At 38.8% G+C, this 21,099-nt stretch overlaps 1 protein-coding gene across 1 annotated transcript in view; it reads left to right on the top strand.

Moving 5' to 3' along the window:
* The window catches only part of LOC122075293 (protein RST1-like), a 31,355-nt gene that overhangs the window by 702 nt on the left and 9,554 nt on the right, over positions 1-21,099 (top strand). The window contains exons 2-10 of the mRNA XM_042640263.1: positions 1,603-1,946; positions 3,507-4,629; positions 5,181-5,564; positions 5,721-5,799; positions 6,563-6,669; positions 7,054-7,187; positions 12,795-12,986; positions 17,011-17,907; positions 17,979-18,275. Coding sequence (XP_042496197.1) covers positions 1,603-1,946; positions 3,507-4,629; positions 5,181-5,564; positions 5,721-5,799; positions 6,563-6,669; positions 7,054-7,187; positions 12,795-12,986; positions 17,011-17,907; positions 17,979-18,275 — 3,557 coding nt within the window. The remainder of the gene's footprint in view (positions 1-1,602; positions 1,947-3,506; positions 4,630-5,180; positions 5,565-5,720; positions 5,800-6,562; positions 6,670-7,053; positions 7,188-12,794; positions 12,987-17,010; positions 17,908-17,978; positions 18,276-21,099) is intronic.

Raw genomic sequence — 21,099 nt, 5'->3', positions numbered from 1 at the left:
AAAAAAAAAAAAAAAAAGCGCAGAAGACAGAAAAGAAAGAAGAACAGAAGAGAAGAAGAAAAGGAAACAAGAACGGAGGAGAAAGACGAGAAGAGAGAGGCGGTGACCTACCTGGTTCCCCTCGAGTCTTTCGTTGGTTTCCACTCCACGAAAGCAACAGGAAGAAAAACCCTTCCGTCGGTATTCAGTAACCCTCCCAAGCACGACTCTTCAATTGAGTTGATTTTCTTTCTTTAATTTATTTCCGTTTCCCAATCTGCCCTTCTCTATATTTTTGTTTCCTTTTGGTCCATATAAGAGGTTTAGTTCATAGCTTGCCCTTAACACACGTGGTGTTACTTTATCCTTCTAATTAGTCTCCTAATTACGATATTGCCACTCACTTGATCCACTTTCCTTCCAATACTGTAACCCTTAAAAAAAAAGGTGAAATAATTACCATTCTGCCATTCTCCTTTTAAGTTCCCCATCTATTTACTATTTTACCATCATATTCAAGTGTGATCTTACCCATCTCTACCGTGGTAGCCAATAGTGAAGTTCAACAGCTAAACTCCTATAAGGGAGAAAATGATGCAGAAATTGAAGCTATTATGACAATGATGGAATCCATGCGCTTCTATTGATCGTTTGGTGGCAGCAGATAAAAGAAAGAGTCCCATTCAATCTGGGGATTCTTCCAACACCATTCCACAGGATCCACCACCACATCATACACCACCACCACCACCACCTTTACCACCATATGGAACTTGTAGATATGATGATGGAGCAGAAAGAGCAGCAAGATTGGATGTCCTTGATTTTTATGGAGATAATAATCCAGAACTGTACCTTGACTGGATTCATAACTTGGAGACATTCTTTAGATGGTACGGGTTGACCGAGGCCCGAAAGATCCTATTTGCAGAGGCTAAACTGAAAGGCACGGCCCGAATCTGGTGGATCAAGCAAGAACAACAAAACCGAACCCGAGGCATTGGTTTAGTTACTACTTGGGTTGAAATGCAGGAAGTCATGAACCGGAGATTCTTGCCTTTTGATTACAAGCAACGTATGCATCTTAGGTTTGCACAGTTGAAACAAGAGAATTTGGTCGTGGAAGAATATGTTGTTAGGTTCTATTATTTGGCTATTCGTTTAGATTTTGAGTGGGATGAAGGAGCATTGGTGGCACAATTCTGTAATGGTTTGCACCCTCAACTTAGTGCTGCCCTTGCCTTTAGCCGACTGCCTACAATGGAAGATACTGTCTAGGTAGCACATCAGGTTGAGGAGAGTTTGAAACGTCCATACAATCGGAGCTATTTACAGATGCTTTTCCTAGGGGTCCTAGTTCTATTCAGCCACAGTCATCTCCATGGAAAAAGTCAATCAGCAGACCACAGGCTAGTGCTTCATCTATGGCATCTTCACGACCCAACCAACCATATTTTCCACCTCGTCGTGATTCAGACATGTCATCTTCACGACCTAATCAGCCATACTCCTCACCTCAGCGTGGTTATGACAGGAACTTAGTATTTTCAAAGGAGGCTATTTAATGTTTCTCATGCAAGGGGTACGGGCATAGAGCTAATCAATGTCTTAACCTGTTATTAGCATACATCGACAAGGACAATTTTATACCCTATGCACTTGAAGAGCAAATGAAAACAGGAACAGTAAATCTGGTGGCTGAATGCGATCATGATCCTAATGAGATTAATGATGGTGATAGTGATGGTGAGCCTCGACCGTTCTATGTGATATGTCCTCTTTTGACTACACAAAATATTCCTAAGGAGGATGATTGGCGCCATAACAGTATCTTTCAAACCAGGGTGCTATGCAATGATAGTTTGTGTAATATGATGATTGACCCCGGTAGTTGTACCAATGTTATTGTTGAAGATGCTATTCGCAAGTTGGGTCTAAAAACTGAGCCTCATCCGAATCCCTACAAGGTTAGATGGGTGAACAACAATAACATGAAAATTCATGAAAAGTGTTTGCTCACGTATTCCATTAGTGGACTGATCAATCAGGTTCAATGTGATGTTCTCCCTTTGAAAGTCTGTCACATTCTTCTGGGGCGCCCATGGTTGTTCGATAAGAAAGCCAAGCACTGTAGATATGAGAATACATACAGTTTTAATCATGGTGGCCTCGAGATGAAGTTCCTTCCAGTAAAGGATCTTCACCCTCTAAGCTCAATAAGACAGTTGGTACTTTTTTCATCAAGCGCATTGACTCTGACGGCATTCTTGGATATCATCCAAACTCGACGGAGTTAAGTTCTTTTTAAAAGGAGAGAGATGATGTAGATACAATTGCACGTCGAGTGCTGTGGAAGCCAAGGACCAAGAAGATGCCAACCCAAGTTTTTGGTCCAACAAGGGCTGGTAGTAGTTAATTTTACATTATGTCTTTTATTTGTCTTTGAGTAGGATACGTAGGAGGTAGAGAAGTAGGTTTCTGTTTGGAGTCTAAGTAGTAGTTTATTTCAGTATTAGAGTCTAAGTAGGAGTAATTTTTTTTTATTTTCCCTTTATATACTTGCATAACTCAATGTTTGATTTTTAGAGTGAATTTAAATTTTAGAATTAGTGGATTCGTGCGTGGTGTGTGATCCCTTCCCCCTCTTGGGTGATTTTCCCATCTTCTCCCTAAGGCTACTCCATCAAGAGAACTAGGGAAAACCTAGCTCATTATATCTATCTACCATGAACCTAGGAAAGTAATATATGTTAGGGGCATAGATTAATAAAAACTAAAATGATGGAAAGACGGTAAAGACCTCCTGGTAGACTACTTAATTTGATAACTTAAACAACACCATATGTAATAAATACCACCATAAATAGTTAACTTTCACCATGGTTACTTAGCAGCACTATCACTACAAGTCTACAACTTTAACAATATATAAATATATATATTTTAATTTTAAGATGGGTAAACAGGCAAACAGGGAATGTAGAACGCACTTACCTGTACCCTACCCTTTTAGCTTAACATTATAAAACACTAACCGATACCCTCCCTGTTCAGGTTAAATAGTATAGACCTTCTACCCTTACCCTCCAAATGAGGGTCAGGCTAGGCTGGTAAATTTGCATCCACAGCCAGACTTACTGGAGTTTTTCCGATAACTAGCAATGATGGTTCATACGATATTTGAAGATCGATCCTGTTATCTGGTATCAGAGCCATGGTAGTGGTGGATTCGGTTTATTTTATTTGTAGATTTCTTTTCTTTTGAGTAATCATTTTATTTCTTAGTTTTTTGACGTGGTATATGCCTTTGGACTCTTGGGAGGAGTGGCAGATGAGTGTAAGACCACGTTTGTGCCCAAGTTATGTTGGAAATACCATCTTAAAACTTAGATCTAGGAGATTACCCCAATCTTAAGTTATCTCAAATAATGAATCGTCTATCCCGCTCCATGTCGATGAGATCGGCAAGTGAGGCGAGCACAAGTTCTAATGTGCTCCGTTATGATGAACAAATTAATGATGAACAGACCACAAATCTCAACCGTCAACTTCAAAGATGGGATATGCCCAAAGTATCCCGCAAAGAAATTTACGACAGAGATTGGACTTCTTGGGAGACCATCAAAACTGTTGAACTAACCATTAACTTTACTCCAGAAACAAAAGAGATCACACTTTTCGATCCAAACTCTTTACAAGGACTATATACTAAAAACAAATTTAATTATGTCCATATCGGCCTCGTTCAAGTGGCCATCAAACCCCTTCACCGTGAAGGACTCAACACATCTTTGCTGTCAGCCCTTCGTGACCAAAGGTTTCTTGAATTCAATGATTCCCTTTTAGGAGCCATTGAAGCCAGCCTTTGCTATGGACCAGTACACTTCAATGTTTACCCAAACATGTCTGTAGCCCTTGAGGACCCAAATATTCGTCATTCTTTCAAAATCAACCTCAAAACCCATGGATACAAATTGATGCATGGATCCATTCCTATTTCCATCATCCATCGAATCAAATACAAAGCTATAAAAACTGTTCGACCTCGTGCCCTTCGGACTTCTCCTAAAGGCCAAACCCTTTACCTTGAAACTGATTGTATGCACGGTCAAATTGTTTATCCCAAACTTGTTCAGTGGAAAGACATCTCTTTTCCTGAGGAATGGCAAATGCAAACTACTACCATTCCACCTCAAATTTCAAATACCAATATTCAGTCTATCACCCAAGACTTGGATGGTTTAGTTTCCATTCGGTTCGACAGAAGGCCTCCTCCTCCTGTCTACCAAACCTCCAGAAGATCGTGTTCTGATGTTTCGTCTTCCTCCCAGAAAGACGTAACAACCAGAGTACCTATTAATGATTGGATTCCTCCTCTTAGGACTCCACCTCATTATTCAAATCTCTCTGGGCTTTACCAAACCCAAAATATTGTCCATGGTACCTATAATGTTTCATCATCTGTATCTGAACCAACCCACTCTGAACAACAACAAACTAATCAAAATCAATCCCAATCCCCGACTCCTTCTGATGTTGCTCCACCCGAGCAAAGCTCTGGAGTCTACATGATTCAGGATGATCAGGAATACCAAATTGACAAACCTTTTCTTAGAAATGATTTTGAATCACCAAAACACAAAGAAAAACGTGATTGGTTTTTCAAAACTTTTAATCTTGACCAACAAGCCCAAATTAGAACAAATTGATATAACTTCATGACAAATCTTAAAACAAATGTTTTCTTTTTTACATATTTTGATATTTATGCCCAAGACAATAACATAGATTACCCTTGGCATAATCAAATATGTACTCAAACCTCTTCTCACAAATCTTGGACCCTTCAGGACGGTCCAACCACTACTGCTATCCATCCTCCGGTGGAAAGCATCAAATATGCTTATAAAGATGCAGAAATTATTGCATCACCACTCAAAGTCATTGATCAAGAAGACCCAAACAGAAAATAAATTGAACAATTAAATTTTACAAATTTAAGCATTCAAACCATAGGTAATCAACTTTCACGAGTTGAAAACCTAGTCCAACCTAAACCGCTAGCATCGTCACCTATGACTCCAGCTTCGGTTCCTTCCTCAACCCCTTTATTCAAACCATATAATATTCCAAGACAACAACAAAAGTTACTCAACAAATCTTATATTCTTGTCAAATTAATCATCAGCTTACTTCTTTAGAAGCCCCTCAAACACCAGTCCAAAGCCAACCAACCGTTGAATCTGCCATTCGTAATGGTGGTATTCTCACCCTTGAAGGATATTCTTCGGATTCATCTTCTGATTCTGAGTCCGATGTTTTCCCTCAAATTAATCAAATTGGTCAAAGTTCCACACAAAACCCAACTTTCCCAGACCTTCAAATTGAAGCAAGAGGAAAACCCGCTCAAGCTTCTTATCAAAGTGGCATCATCTATGAGTGGAACATAGATGGTCTGTCCGAACATAATCTCATGAACAAATTACAGGAAATGACTATGGTCAGCAATGCACACCGTATTCAGAATACTGAAGATAGTGCAGTTGCTACTTTACTTATTTCCGGCTTTACTGTCCAACTCAAAGGTTGGTGGGATTATGTCCTGACTGACGATTAAAAAACAAAAATTTTAACTGCAATTCAAACTCCTTCTGATGGAACACCCTTGCTCAACCACTTAGGGGAACCCATTGAAGATGCTGTTAATACTCTTATTTTCAGCATAGCAAATTATTTCTTAGGTAATCCTTCTCGTCTCAAAGATAGAACTGCTGAGCAGTTATCAAACCTTAGATGCAAAAAACTTCATGATTTCAAATGGTACAAAGACACCTTCTTGACCAAAGTCCTTACTAGACCTGATGCTAATCTTCCCTGTTGGAAAGAAAAGTTTCTTACAGGTCTTCCAATCCTTTTTCTGAGAAAATTAAACAAAGACTCAGAAAAGAAAATGATGGGATTATCCCATACGATCAAATGACTTATGGCCAAATAATTAACTTAATTCATGAAGAAGGTTTAGCCCTTTGCATAGATATTAGGTTAAGAAAACAAATTAATAAGGAAAATAAATTTTACAAAAAAGAATTAGGAGGTTTTTGTGAGCAATTTGGCTTTGCTCCCCTTAAACCACCTACCAAACATAAACATAAATCTTCAAGAAAATATTACAAAAATTTTTATAAATAAAAAAAAATGTCTCTCGCAAACCCTTTACAACCCCAGAGTTTTACCAAAAATCATCTTCAAAGCCAAAATATAATAAATACAGGAAGCCTTTCAAGGCACCTAAAAATCAAAAGGAATTCAAACAAAACCCTGATTCTCAAGGATGCTTTAGATGTGGTAAACCTGGCCACATTGCTAAGTATTGTAAAGTTTCCAAACGAATTAATTCCTTACAAATTTCTGAGCAAGATAAAACCCAAATCCTTGCTCTTTTTCAAGAAACGTCTTCTTCATCTTCTGATGAAGAAAACTACAAACTTAATCAAATTCAAGCCTCTGAGCATACTAGTTCCAGTTCATCTAATAATGAGAATTTTCAAGCCTGTGCTTGCGATTCTTGTATTATTGGTTTAAGCTGTGAGGATTGTGCTCCCAAATCTGTCCGGATGCTTCGTGCATCACCCAATTCAAATATTTTTGATTATATCGATAATTTGACAGACCCAGAACAAAAGAAGGCCTGTATTGAACATCTCAAACAAAATGTTTTCTCACAAAATACTCCTTAACCTTACAATCTTCAACAAATTATGCAAAAGTTCGAAAAAATATCAAAACCGTATATACCCGATCATTCCAGTCGGATCAAAACCCTTAAAACTACCACTGCATCTATGCAGTATGAAATCAAACATATCAAACAACAATTATCCTTCCTCAATCGACAAAATCAACAAGCCTCAACTTCAAACAATGAACCATTAACAAATCCTTTTGCAAACTAAGGACAAGCTGAGCCTAATCCTGTTATCCCTGGTTTTGTGTCTACTATTACCTGTCAAAATTGGTATGTCCACATAACCTTGATTATTAATGCTTCATTCAAATTTTCTGCTATTGCCCTAGTTGATTCAGGAGCAAATGCTAATTGTATCAACAAAGGTGCCATTCCAACCCAGTTCTATGAACGAACGACCCAACGCCTCAACACGGCTAATGGATCTGGGTTGAATGTCCAATACAAACTCTCAAATACCCATGTTTGTAACAAAGGTTTCTGCCTTCCTCAAACGTTCATTCTTGCAAAAGATCTTGACCAAACCATAATTCTTGGCCAACATTTCTGGAAAAAATAAAGCCTTTCAAAATTACCCAGGATGGTATCACAACAAAATTCCAAGGTCAAAAAATTGTCTTCCCATTTTTGCAAACCCAAACACCTACAAACCAAAGTCTCAACAAACTTAAACAAATAAATTTTCTTAAAACAGAACTTCTTCATCAACGGATCTCTGAACAACTTAAAAATCCCAAAACCATTCACCAAATTATTCAGATTAAGTCCAAATTTGAGTTCAACCTCTGCTCTGATGTCCTTGATGCCTTCTGGCATCGTAAGCAACATATGGTTTCTCTCCCTTATGCTTCTGGATTTTCAGACCTCCAAATACCAACCAAAGCTAGACCAGCACAAATGAACCAAACACTTTTAGAAACATGCAAAGAAGAGATTAATGACCTCTTGGCCAAAAAACTTAGTACTTCTCCCTGGAGTTGTACAGCCTTTTATGTCAATAAGACTGCCGAAATCGAACGAAGAACTCCCAGCTTAGTTGTTAACTACAAACCTCTAAATGATGCCCTTCAGTGGGTAAGATACCCTATCCCAAATCAAAATGATCTTTTACAAATGATTTACCAAGCAAAATTTTTTTCAAAATTCGATATGAAATCTGATTTTTGACAAATCCAGATTCATGAAAAAGGCCGATACAAAACTGCCTTTACAACCCCCTTCGGCCTATATGAATGGAATGTCATGCCATTTGGTCTCAAGAATGCTCTCAGTGAATTTCAAAAGATTATGAATGACATTTTCAATTCTTATGGACAATTCACTTTTGTCTATATTGACGATGTCCTTGTCTTTTCAAATTCAGTTGAGCAACACTTCAAACATTTAAGAACATTCTACCAAATTATTAAATCAAATGGTCTTGTATTATCTAAACGAAAAATGAAATTCTTTCTTACCAAAGTTAGATTTCTTGGCCATCTTATTGAAAAGGGTACCCTTACCCCTATCGAGCGTGCCATCACTTTTGGTGAGAAATTCCCTGATCAAATTCTTGATAAAACCCAATTACAAAGGTTCTTAGGAAGTTTAAATTACGTTCGTGATTTTCTTCCTCAAATTAGTAAGATTGCCGAATCTTTATACCTTCGGCTTAAAAAGAAACCAACCCCCTGGTCTTCAGCCCAAACTACGACAGTCCAAACTATCAAAAAATTAGTCAAGGAAATTCCCTGTTTATTTATCCCTAACCCTGAGGCTTTTAAAATTATTGAAACCGACGCCTCAGATATTGGGTACGGAGGAATTCTCAACAGAGACTTCCCAATGATAACAAAGAACAATTAGTCCAATTTACTTCTGGTATCTGGAATTCTGCTCAAAAGAATTACAGTACTATCAAAAAGGAAAATTTATCAATTGTTCTCTGCATACAAAAATTTCAAAATGTATTATTGAATATACCATTTTTAATTCGTGTTGATTGTAGCGCAGCTAAATATGTTTTACAAAATGATGTTTCAAATCTTGCATCAAAACAAATTTTTGCCAGATGGCAAGCTTTACTTTCAATTTTTGAATTTGAAATCGAATATATTAAAGGAGAATCAAACTCTGTCCCTGACTTTCTTACCCATGAATTCGTACAGGGCCAAATTCCACAAATCAATCTCCTCAGGATGGCTCCCCCTAAGGAGTCCACCTCCTCAATTTCCCTTATCAAGACCAAATCCAGTTATGGCGCCTCTGCAGCACCATCAAACCAAATAGTCACTAGGAGCCAGTCCCAATTGGCCTCCTCAAATAAACCTTACTCCCATGCTGTAGTTTTATCCTCTACAGCAGGTCCCCTCCAAACCACAAAGAGGCCAAGCTCCAGCCTCCAAACTACACAAGCCAAACCTCTCCAAACTTCCCAAGGTCCTATACACAAAAGCCAATATCATGAAAAACCCTACAAAGAAAATCTCTTCACCATTGAAGAACCTCTTTTCAAAATGACAGATTCTCCTGTCAAAATAGCTCAAAATGTTTTCTTTCAAGGATGGCACCATCATTCGGCTTCTGCTGCAAAAAATCAAGAATTCTATGAGTTTATCCTCGTAGACACTGACTCTGTCAGATTCAAACTCAACTATGACAGAAAGGATCAAACTTTGGTTACCCACACAACGGTGCCCATCTGCAAAATCCTCACCCTTCAAGATTGGGGTGGTCACCCCCTCACCACAAGAAATTTTCCAGTGACCTTTAATCCTCAAACTTATACCTACTGTGATTACCAGGAAATCTGGTACAAAGCCTTCTGTTTCCAAAACAGAATACACCGCCACTCTTGGTTTTTCTGTTTTGAATACAGATTTAATAACCAAACACCCCTCTGGTTCCCTAAGTGGTGGGATCAATATGGTCCTATGATTGATATCCTTCCACCTCAAATACAAAATTCATTTAAAATATTTTGCCAAAATTCGACCCCGCAACCACACCAATCTGACCTTCTCTGGTTCTTTCTCCATTGCCGCTTGGCATGGATACTTTACTGGGAATACCAAATATATGATTTCCAGACTTTTGACTGGGCCGCCCCAGTCCTTTGCCTGATCTTCAATGTCAAATGGTGGGACAACTGTGATGTCTCCAAATGTGAAAAAACTGCACTCATCAAAAGTCTTACGGGTCTCAAACCAGTTCCGACCCTTCCAAGCTCATCCAAATCAAGCATCAAAAGTGAGAAAGAAGCCCTTCTGGCCGGGTTAGCTGAGCTCGGTTCCAACTCAGACGAAGATGAAGGCTCTAGCGATGGTGCCTACAGTCTAGGGTCTATCAAAGGATCTATGCCAGCCCAATGCTATGGCCAAGATCCATATGAAGATGATCCTGACTATGAGCCCGCCAGCTCCAAGGCATCTTCCTCAAGCAAATTCAAAGAAGTAACCTCCCGAAGATCTCGTCAGGCCACAAAATCAAAGTCCTCTTCGACCAAACCATGATTTGGTCATCAACGTCTGCTAGGACGGTTCTAAACTAGCCGACCGGTGCAGTCGTAAAATTCACCTAGTCAAATAACCTTGGACGACCTACTAAGGAAAGGAGGTACTATTACTGTCCCAAGTTAAAGGACAGTCTGGCCAATACCAGGCTCAGACAAATATGGTACAAATACCCTTGATCAAACCAATAAGGAGAACAGTGTCCCTGACACGTGGAATGCCGTGGTGCGATCATAGAAGATTCCAAATCAAAGAACAAGAACAACTCCAACTTTCGGCGCCTACAATGCTGCAAACAGTATCCCAAATTCAAGTACACAGTACCAAATGTTATGAAATTATGTACTGTTCAAATTGTAATTTCCAACAGTGCCAAATGAAACCCAAATGCACCGAAAACTCAAATGTAATTCAAATGTGTTTTCTTACATTATAAAAGGAGCACTACCCCATTACCCAAACCACTTGTAACAAAAACTTGTAATTCCAACTTAGAATTAAGAGAGAGAAGCTCCCAGAGAGCCATTATCTTCTGAAGTTTTGCAAGACATCCAAACTCCGCCGGAATCCCGAAGTTCTTCGCCGGTCCTCAAACAACCAGGTTCTGATCGTCTCTACAAGTCCGATCGCCCTCAAAGGTTAGCACCAGCAAACTCCAAAGGCCTCTTTTAGATCAACACATCCTTCTTCTTCTTCTCAAACCTTCCAACCCAAACCTACCCAAAGCCTTGTATCAAAGATCTCCAAATATTATATGCAAAGTTTACTTTAATTTTCAAATTATATCATTATTTTCTGCATCTCATCTTGCATATAGCTTGCTTCTTGTTCTATCCTTAGATCAAAGCCTACAGTCGTGCCTCTTGATTCTAAGAAATAGATCTGGTTAAGCAGCTTTTAATTTTATGCAATTTCATATCCTTTTATCTTTTATTTTAAGTTCATGGTCTTGTTCTTTATTTACTTGTTTATTTTAATTCAGCACGATTTAGTTCTAAGTAAGGTATCGCACTTATCTTAGTGTTAGTCTCCTTGCTGGATCGGAGTAAGGTATTGCACCTATCTCGTCCTTCTTACCATACAGAACCAGGAGATCCCCTATTTCCTTGGATTTTGGTATAGATCGATCCTGTTATCTGGTATCTGAAACATAATATCCTTTTTCGAGCTTTCAAAATCTAAATCTACTACCTCAAATTATTAGGGGGTGGGGAACTTTCTTTACAATTTCCTGCAGAAAGGACTTTCAAATACATGTTTTGAAGTAGATAGTATGCTTATCTATTTCGTGGAAACGGAGAAGAAACTCCTCCTTTTAGTCCTGGCATGAAATGGAAAGGATTGGAATATATCACACTTTTTTATTTTCTTTTAATTATTGGAACTAGGTCAACTTATTTCCTCTCATTCTCTCTTGCCCTTCTTTTCTGTTATTTTTTTTTCAAATGTGGGGTGACTTATTGTTACATTTGTTCGCTGAGAAGGTAGTGTTGAATGTACTATGTCATTATATATGTAACGTTGTAACCTCATGAAACATCAATACAATCTTCCTTCAAGTCTTGACATGTGAAAACAAGCCAAGAGACGAATCTGTGACAACTGACAGCTGCATGTTTGCTGGCTAGGTTATAAAACATTTACCTTTTTTCAATAGAATAGTATCTTAATAACTAAAATTATAGTGGAACATATTAAAGTTTTGGACTTACTAGGTTCTAGATGTTATTGGCTATGAAGTGGTGGAAGCAAGTTTGTGCGTGGATTTCTGTCTTTACTGCACTATAAATTCACTATTAGAAATTCCAAGGATCGAGAGCCAGGCCCGAAACTGAGACGTGCCAGATCGCATTTCGAGGTTTCTACCCTGGGTTTTGTTTCAGCCAGGCCTGAAACTGAGACAACATGGAGATTTGGGTCATTATTGACAGAGATTTAGTTCCCCATGAGAAAGGCTGCCGGTAGAGCTGATCCCAGAAAAATTTCTAAATTGTGTAGGTTTCAATGCTTCATGATCCAACACCCACTAGACACTGCTTGATTTTTCTCCCCTCTCCATTGGGTTTGCAAGTGAAACTACTTTATTTTGGTCACTGAAGTTGTTGCATTCTGGACTGTAAAACAGGTCAGATCTGGGTAGAACTTGGTTCGAACTCCAAATTTTTACATCAGTGCTTTTGCATCCGGTAGTAAGAATTTGACTCAGCCCATTAATGTGGGTCCATGGGATTGTGCACATCTATGAGATTTTTCGTCTTAGAGATCTCTCAGGATGTATGTAATATTGTCTTGACAATCGGAAATAAGTGTTGAATGTCCAAAGTTATAATTATTGATTACAGGGTTAATATAGTAACTCTGTCAGGCTGATATTTAACGTGGGGGGTCTTTTTTTTTTTGGCTAGTGATCCAAACATGGGTCCCAGCTCTTCTGTATGCTGCTTATTATGAATGTTGGAAGTGCATACCTTCTCAGATGTCATCATGTTCTTCACTTGCAACAACAGCTACTACTACTTTTCATTTAGAGCTTGCCATCTGCTGCTTCTTGATGCTCTCAATTAATTAATTCCTTTTGTTATTTCCAGGTTTTGCCTCCATCTGCTCATGCAATAACAGCAACTGCATCAAAATTCCTACTGAAGTGGTTGTTTCAATATGAACATGAATACAGGCAATGGTCTGCTGCAATTGCGCTAGGTTTGGTCTCTCGTTTTTTACATGCAACTGATCGCAAGCCAAAATTTCAGATCATTGCTGGACTTCTTGAGGTACATAGAGTTCTGCAGCAATTCTCTATGTAAAATCCTTGGAAATGGTTTGTTGGAGGCATTCATGCCTATTGGAAAGAACTGCTAAATTAAGTTCTCGTTTAGGTAAAGGAAGTATGACCGCCTAAGGAATGCAACTCTGGGTTCCAAAACAACCCTAATCAGGTTGCTATGGCCCAACAAGCATATTTTTACATGTATATGTTATGTAAGATATCAGTGAGAACTTTATATAGTTATGCTTATATGCAACATGGAAGCCATATCAATGCAATATGATATAATAATGTTAGTAATGACCATTATATACAAACCAACATATAATAAACAAACCATGGGATAATTTATAAGCATGTTCGGCAAAAAACAAATTAGAAAATATAATTCAACGTAAACTTGTTTAGTGTCAACAAGGTGTTTTGTCGCCTTGGACCCAAAAAAGAGCTTGGATGCCTAGGTGGTGCCTGGGTGACGCCTTAACAACTATGCACCAAACTGATTAAATTCCCAATATGATAATTCAGTGGCAATTTCGTAATTTTTTTGGAACAGTTGAGTACCTTTTTAGGCAATAAAAAGAGCCAGGGATGCAAAGGTAATTACAATTTTGAAGAAAAGATGAATCTGAAATTTAATTTCAGAATAGGGGTAAAATGAAATAAAAGTCAAGAAAGAAGGCCTTTCAATAAATATCAGAAAATCCTGTCTTTAGTTGTAATTTTCGAAATTCATCCTCAATCTTACGAGTGTTCAGAAACCCACTATAGAACATTTTCCTATCAGGTGTGAGTTATGCCTCATGTGAACTCCAATTGGTCTGAAAACTTTGGTGTAGATCTATCACACAAAGATATGGTAATCCCATCCAGTAAGCACTCCAAATAACTAGCAAGAAAGTGAAATTTTATTTCTGAAACTGAACCTGGCGGTAGGTACAGGCTCAGATTCAGTTGGAGGACAATAACCCCCAGTGGAAGTGGAGTTCAGGAATGAGATTCAATGGCTTGAATCGCCCTATGGATAGGTACCAAGGCAGAGATCAAGTATCGGTATCAGGTGTCATATCGGAGGGGTGATTTTAAGAGACGTACTGTATCATATCATATCAAGAGATGCAAGATATGCTAAATATATGCATGGATATGATAAAAAAAAGTGTGTGGATTTGCTTATGGTACAGACACTGACCTGAAATAGGAGAGAGAAGGCAGCGCAACCGACCGGCAGATTCACCCCATAGCTGAAACAGGCCAATTCGGGCTTCTTTTCATAATCAAATCAGCTCTAATCTCCCATGGTGGGTTACATTAATATATATAAAATATTAGATAGAAAACAAATTCTGACCTATCCCTATTGACTGCTAAATAGGAAATAAAATATAGATAAACCCCTTTATTCCCCTATGGGACCAGAACCCAGGTTTGGACCTGGTTCTTCTTGGCTTGGTTTCCAAACTGGGTCATCTCAGCCAGCTTTGCATGTGCAACTGCATCGCTAAGTGCATGCATTTTATAGATAGGATTCTACATCTCATTGTGATTCTCCCTCTTGGGGATGCAATGATGAAATAAGCAAGGTTTAAAGTGTCCCACCATATCGAATCAGTTGATACGTATTGGTCGGTGGATATCGATACACTACAGTGAGATACATATCTCTTTTTTTTTTTTTCAAAGGGTAGGTACCGTCTCCCACCGTATTGGCTGATACAGGGCGATACTATGTGATACCATTGATACGTTTCTTAAAACCCCCAAGTGGGTTTTTTTTTTGGGGGGGGTTAGGAGTTTTGGAGGTTTTTTCTGTTTCTTTTCTGGGCTCTGAATTGAACACCCACATAGGGGTTTCCTACATTATTTCAATTTCTTTTTCTGAAAAATAACCATAACTATTTCGACTGTGGTCAATATTGTGCCTATGTTTGGTTGGTGCACAAGGTTATCCTAGTCACTCTTATTCCTGATGACCTGCTCTGAGTTTGAAGCACTCCAACACTCTTAGTGGCATTGTTGTATTACAACATGGAAGAAACCTCATCCTTTTTAGTAATTTAAATTGAATGCAATTAACTCATATTATAGTGTTCTCCATTTTAGGGTTTATGCATGATACATGTTATATATTGCTTATTTATGCTGTTTTTTGCTCCAAAAGTGTATTTCTATGCGTATCTTGACCATTTATGTGTGTATCTTGCGTATCTTCGATATGATACAATATGTTTCTTAAAATCACCTGATCAATATGATACTCGATACCAATCCTTAAGACCTTGGAAATAAGTATGTACTTTGTGATATGATTCACCAAAACACTTTTAACATTTTGTACTTAGTGGCATCTCTTCAAAACTCAACAAAGTCTGTGTCTTGGGTACACAAGTAATGTTCCAACTTCCATCCCACTTTTTAAGCTTGGCTCATGGATTGTCAGGATTCATGTCTTTTTGAAGAGCTGTCAACCTGACAGAATCCTCCTCCCTTCTAGGTTTTCCCAAAAGGTATAATGGAATTCTAGTCTAGGAATTGGAATGTTACTCTAGAGTCCTAATGTTTGGCATTTGGATGCACTCAAATCATGGATATTCTAATAGCCGAGTAAGGTTTTAGAAGTGGTGGGATGTGGAGGTTGTTATCCATGTATCTCTTAAAGTACACAAGATATCTCTTCCATCCATCACCATGTAATGATGGGCAATTGAGGGTCTAATCTCTGGCTCCTGGAACCATGTAGTCTCCCCCCCCCCCAACCCCACCAAAAAAAAAAAAATTTGTTGCGTTGATACAAGCTTGACACAAGTAGGGGGAGGGTTGGGTATGCCACTAGTTTTCCTGGACTAGCGGCTCAATCAATGGGGAAGCTGGGATGGGAGGGGCATTGGGGTTATTTCTAAAGAGACAGGCTGGGCACCTCAGCAGCATGCCCTGCCTTTTCCTGAAGAATGTAAAAGGAGAGGAAGAAAGGGGGGTAGTACGTAAACTTTCTTGGTCACTGCTGCTGCTTTTCATCGTCACCGTGGACCTGTGGTGACATGGAAAGTGATGGAGGACTAAGAATGAATGCGAAGGGGGAACTGTACCTATCATCGTTGCTCCGTCTTTTCCATGGATTTGTGGAGCCTTGCATGCCAAATCATGTTGTTCTGACTTAACTTCACATAAGCTTTAAGCCCTTTGAGCTTAGTACTTTTTGTGATCTGTGCTTGTTAATAATCGACCGCATTTAGCTGATTCCCCATACCCTAATTCTGGGGGTGCTCCAATGGATCTGATTCCTAGACACATCTGTACCCATCACCCATACCTTTATTATGAGTAGATTGTATTAGTATAGCCACAGTTTGCACTCCATTTTTTAGTCTGCCAGTCCTTTCACAATAACAGAACTGTCCCTGAAAAATCTATGCTGTGATCAAGATCTTACCAACCAGGAAGGTCCCTTAATTATGCTTGGTTCAACTATGGGTGCACCATTCATTTCACAATGGCCAAAATGCCTTCCCTAATTGATTACCGTGATGTGTCAAAAAAAAGATTTGGAAAAATTCACTTTTCTTTTGCCCCTCGGGGGGGGGGGTGATTAAGTTAGTAAAGGCTGTGAGCATTCTGTACCACAGACCTGGCTTCAGAAAACATCTTTATTTCTAAAAGTGACCACTAGACATCTTCCGCACAGCAACAAGTCAGAAAGAGAGAGAGAGAGGGTCCTGGGCTCCCGCTGCATCTTTCCATTTCTTGTCCAGTTGTCCCTAAACTATCTAACTTCGGTTCTCAATTTATTATTTTCATATGATCCACTCCATCCACTCATGCACTATGTATCTTGTGCTTCAAAATGGCCTAAATTGTTTTAACACACTAGCACCACATGCAGCTGTGTGAGGAATTTTATCATCATTAGGTGATTCTCATGAAAAGTGGTGCAATAAAGGTTTGGTATTTCTGAATTCTGTGCATTTCAATGTGTAAATTACAATTGCATGCTTCTGCAGTAATACTTTACTGTTTGTTGATGCTTTCAGGTTGCTCTTGGTAGCAAGAATACTCTTGTCAAAGGAGCCTGTGGGGTTGGCTTAGGTTTTACTTGTGAAGATCTCTCTAGCACGGTTACAGCTTCTGATGATTCTGACTTGGAAGGAAAAACTGACAGGGTGAAGGAAGCCAACTTACTTGGAAAAATTGTTAGGACTATATCACTGATGATATGCCAGCATGTTCCTTCTTCATCTGATTCTTTGCAGAGCCTCTTGGAATATTTTCCTTTGGATCCTAACGATAATGATACATACATAGGTCCTGACTTATCCAGTAACAACCATGAAAACCTGGGGGAAGATTTATGGGGTGTTGCAGGACTCATTTTGGGTCTAGGAAATTCCATCAGTGCAATATACAGATATGGGGCACATGATGCTGTGCTCAAGATAAAATCCTTGTTTATATCATGGATTCCTTGTTTGAATGCTGCAATTCGTAATCCTTGTGGCGACAGGGAAGATCCTGAGATACCATTATCTGTGGGATCCTGTCTTGCACTTCCCATTGTAGTGGCCTTTTGCCAGAGAGTAGAGCTTATTGGTGAGAGTGAAGTAGACCATTTAGTCGCTGGCTACAAGGAGCTAATAGGTGAACTTTTGTCTCTGAAGAAATCTGGTACTTTCCATCAGAGTTTGTTGATGGCTTCTTGTATTGGAGCTGGAAGCTTTGTCTCATGCATTTTGAGTGAAGGTGTGCATCCAATCAAAGTTGAAGATGTGATGAGCTTACTAGAAATGCTTAGAAAATGTTATACATGCCCATACCCTCCCATCGTGTATTTAGGTGGGATGCTTGGAGTTGTTAATGTATTGGGTGCAAGTGCAGGAACTCTGACTTTTGTGTATCCTCAGCCTCCTCTACGAACTGGTTATGGACAAAAGGTCATTACTTCTCTATGTAAATACTATTTCCTTGGCATGTTTATGTGTCTTATTGTATCTTTATTCAACAGGATTCGTGTTATATCAGGGAGCCTATACTAGCAAGTCCTGTTTGTGAGCCACAATTGTCATCATTGGTGCAAGAGATATTTTTGGTTTCACGGGATTCTAAGGATCAGCAGCTCCAAAGATATGCAGCATGGGCACTTGCATTTCTGAGACATCGTTGGTGGTCTAAGGAACTCCAAACTGCGAAACATGGTTCCCAGAGTAATCAAATTGATTCTGGGAATGTTTCACAAAGCTTTCCAGAGGACAGTGTGGTCTGGAAGCTCTGCATGTGGTTGATGAATCTCAACTCTATTGGGGTTGGTTTTCCTTTCAGTCTTAAACTTATTTTAAGATGCTTATGTATGAATCTCTTGTTTTGTAGATTCGCTTTTTTTTTTTCTGCCATATGTTTATGTTCTATAACATTGTGTTCTCCAATGAATCTATCTCATAGATTCATCCTATTTTGTCTTTTCCTTATCCTTTTTTTTTTCCCAATTAAAGAATGGTAAAGAAAAGGGATGCAAACATAGAACAAGAGAGTAGGAAAAGGCTGATGTGAAATATGAGCCCGTACAAGTCTTCATCACCAAGACTCTTCTTTGAGAGGGGGGGTTTGGGGAGGGGGGAAGAGAATGGAAATAAAAATACCAAGACACTTTTGTCACATGCTCCTGAACTGACCTCCCTATCATTCTCCTGACTCTGACACAAAATGGAATGGCTCTCTTAGTTACGCTGCGCCCCCGATCGGAGTCCCTATGTCCGCTTTTCTCCACCCACAACCTGGCTTTGCCAACACAACATTAGGGCCGTCCAAACTGACATTTTACTTCGTTTGACATGAAGTATTCTCAGTCTATTCTTGGTGTGTTGTCAATTGATGATTGAATGCTGGTTCCTGTCTGCTCTTGTTAAGGTGGATGTGGATATACCTTTTTTCTCTTTTTGGAAGTGACACAATTTTGGTCAATCTGCAATGTGGATCCATTTATATTTGGATTTGGTTTTGATATATAATGTCTCATTCACATCATTGTTGTTATGCACCTTTTTAATGTTAAATTAAAAACATTTTTTATTCGTATACTCTACATTCTTAACAGTTTAGATTATTTTTTTCTGGTGGGTACATATATATACAATAAGATATAGGAGATCTTAGAAAGAGATCATAAAAATGAAAACGGAAGGAAACAAACAAAACTAAGTAATGCCAGAAGCATGGAGCAGAAAATTTTCTTGCAGATTCCAAGCTTGCACAATATACTAATTAAAAGGAGAACCTTAATGGACTCATTTGTTGTCGCAAAGCAATTCTTGATATTAAAAGCAATGGAGTCCAAGATCTGAGCAATAGCCAGGGACCTCTGCTGAAATCTCTTCATATTACTCTCCATCCAGGTCTGATAGATAGATAACCCCACTCCGAGCCAGCATCGCGACTGAAGGAACAATGGATTTTTGTTTGGAAGTTCTTTTTGCCTAGCGCATCTTACTATCAGAAGTAGTATCCTCCATGGAGAGGGGCATCTGCCAAACAAAACGGGAAAAAAAGTACAGTGGAAGAACAAATGCTGCACATCTTCCAAAGCGTTTCAGCGGAAGCAACTTGAGCTAGATAAAATTCCAACTAAAACCAGCAAAGATTGAGTAGGAATAGATGATGTAAAACCTGTCCAGGCTATGACACTTTGACAAGGAGTGTTGCATTTAAACCATACCACATCAGCCCAAAAAGTCATTTGTCACGTTCTCACAGATAAAATCTCAATCTGACTAGATGAGAACATACCTGAGCTACATGCTGTCGATAGAGTTATCCTCTGCTGTTGGATGAAGCCTCCATGCTTCATAAATAATCTCCCAGACTTCAATCAAACTTGGAGATGAAGGTAGAAGAAGAGCCCGGTTGCCACCAGAATTGAGGAGACAGTAGCAATTCTATTGCTTCAAACCTCAGAATCACCATAAACATTTGAGAAATTCATGCAGATTCCTGTTGTCTAACCATAGAGAAGTATTTTCTCCTAAGCCAATCTCCTTGACAACTGGTACAACTAGGCCTCTATATTTCAGAATCCTTGGGCAAATCCATGAACAATCCTTGTGACATGACAACAGCTGATGGTATCCATCTGCTTTTGTGGTTGTGTATTAGTTGTTGGATTGTTGGAGTTCAAAACCTGCGTATGGCATCAGTGTACTTCCATTTTTATGAAGTATGAAATCTGTCAAAATTTTGGTCAATCATGTATTTATATTATTCAAGCCCAACCAAAATCCAAGATTGGATACAGTAGCTTTAGTTGTTAGAGATATCTGACTGAATGCATATTTTTATTTATGTGAACGAATTGTATTGAGATGTACTACATACGTTGACTTATTCCCTCGAAAAAGGATAAAGTTTGTGAAACTTCGAGTTTTTCCTGCTTTCCTCTTTATTGGTGCTTCAAATAAGAATAGGTTTAATATAGTTATTGTTACAATCTGTAGTAAGTTCACCATCTGTTTGCATTCATTCTTTGTACTACATATTTTTGTTTGTGGTCAAATTCTGGATTGAAATTATGAAATAATTCCAAAGGTTGGTTGGTTGATTATCTGGTTTCTCATAGTGATGGTTTAAGCGTCCTACCATATTTTCCGATACTAACTGATAAGATACCTAAAAAAGTATCAATTCTCAGTATTGGTGTCAATTCTAGCCTGCACCGGTTAGCTTGATTACAAAAACCCGAGACCAGCTCTAACTGTTTATTAAATGCACCGGGCTCAAGTCCGGACCAAATAATATTCAGTTGTTCCCAGTGCCTAGGGTCCAGCCCGACGATCACCCGACTTGGACCAACTGGCTAGGAGACCGACTTAGCCCAATCCTCTAAGAGCCCGTTTAGCCTGATTAATGGTAGTCTGATTAAAGACCGTTACCTAGTGGTGGAGCAAAAAAAAAAGAAAAAAAAATCATTTCCTTTCTTCTACTGGGATAAGCGGTTCCATTAGTGTTGATTTCATCGTCATTTGGGTATTAAAAAATCTGCAATCTCGGATCAAAGATTTACACAAGAACATTTATATATATATATATATATCCTGCCTTTGAATCTTTTGCTCAGATATTGATTTTTAGTGTTGTTT

This window comes from Macadamia integrifolia, chromosome 4 (assembly GCF_013358625.1).
Source record: "Macadamia integrifolia cultivar HAES 741 chromosome 4, SCU_Mint_v3, whole genome shotgun sequence".
Taxonomy (NCBI): Eukaryota; Viridiplantae; Streptophyta; class Magnoliopsida; order Proteales; family Proteaceae; genus Macadamia; species Macadamia integrifolia.
This window is presented reverse-complemented; position numbering and strand designations above follow the sequence as displayed.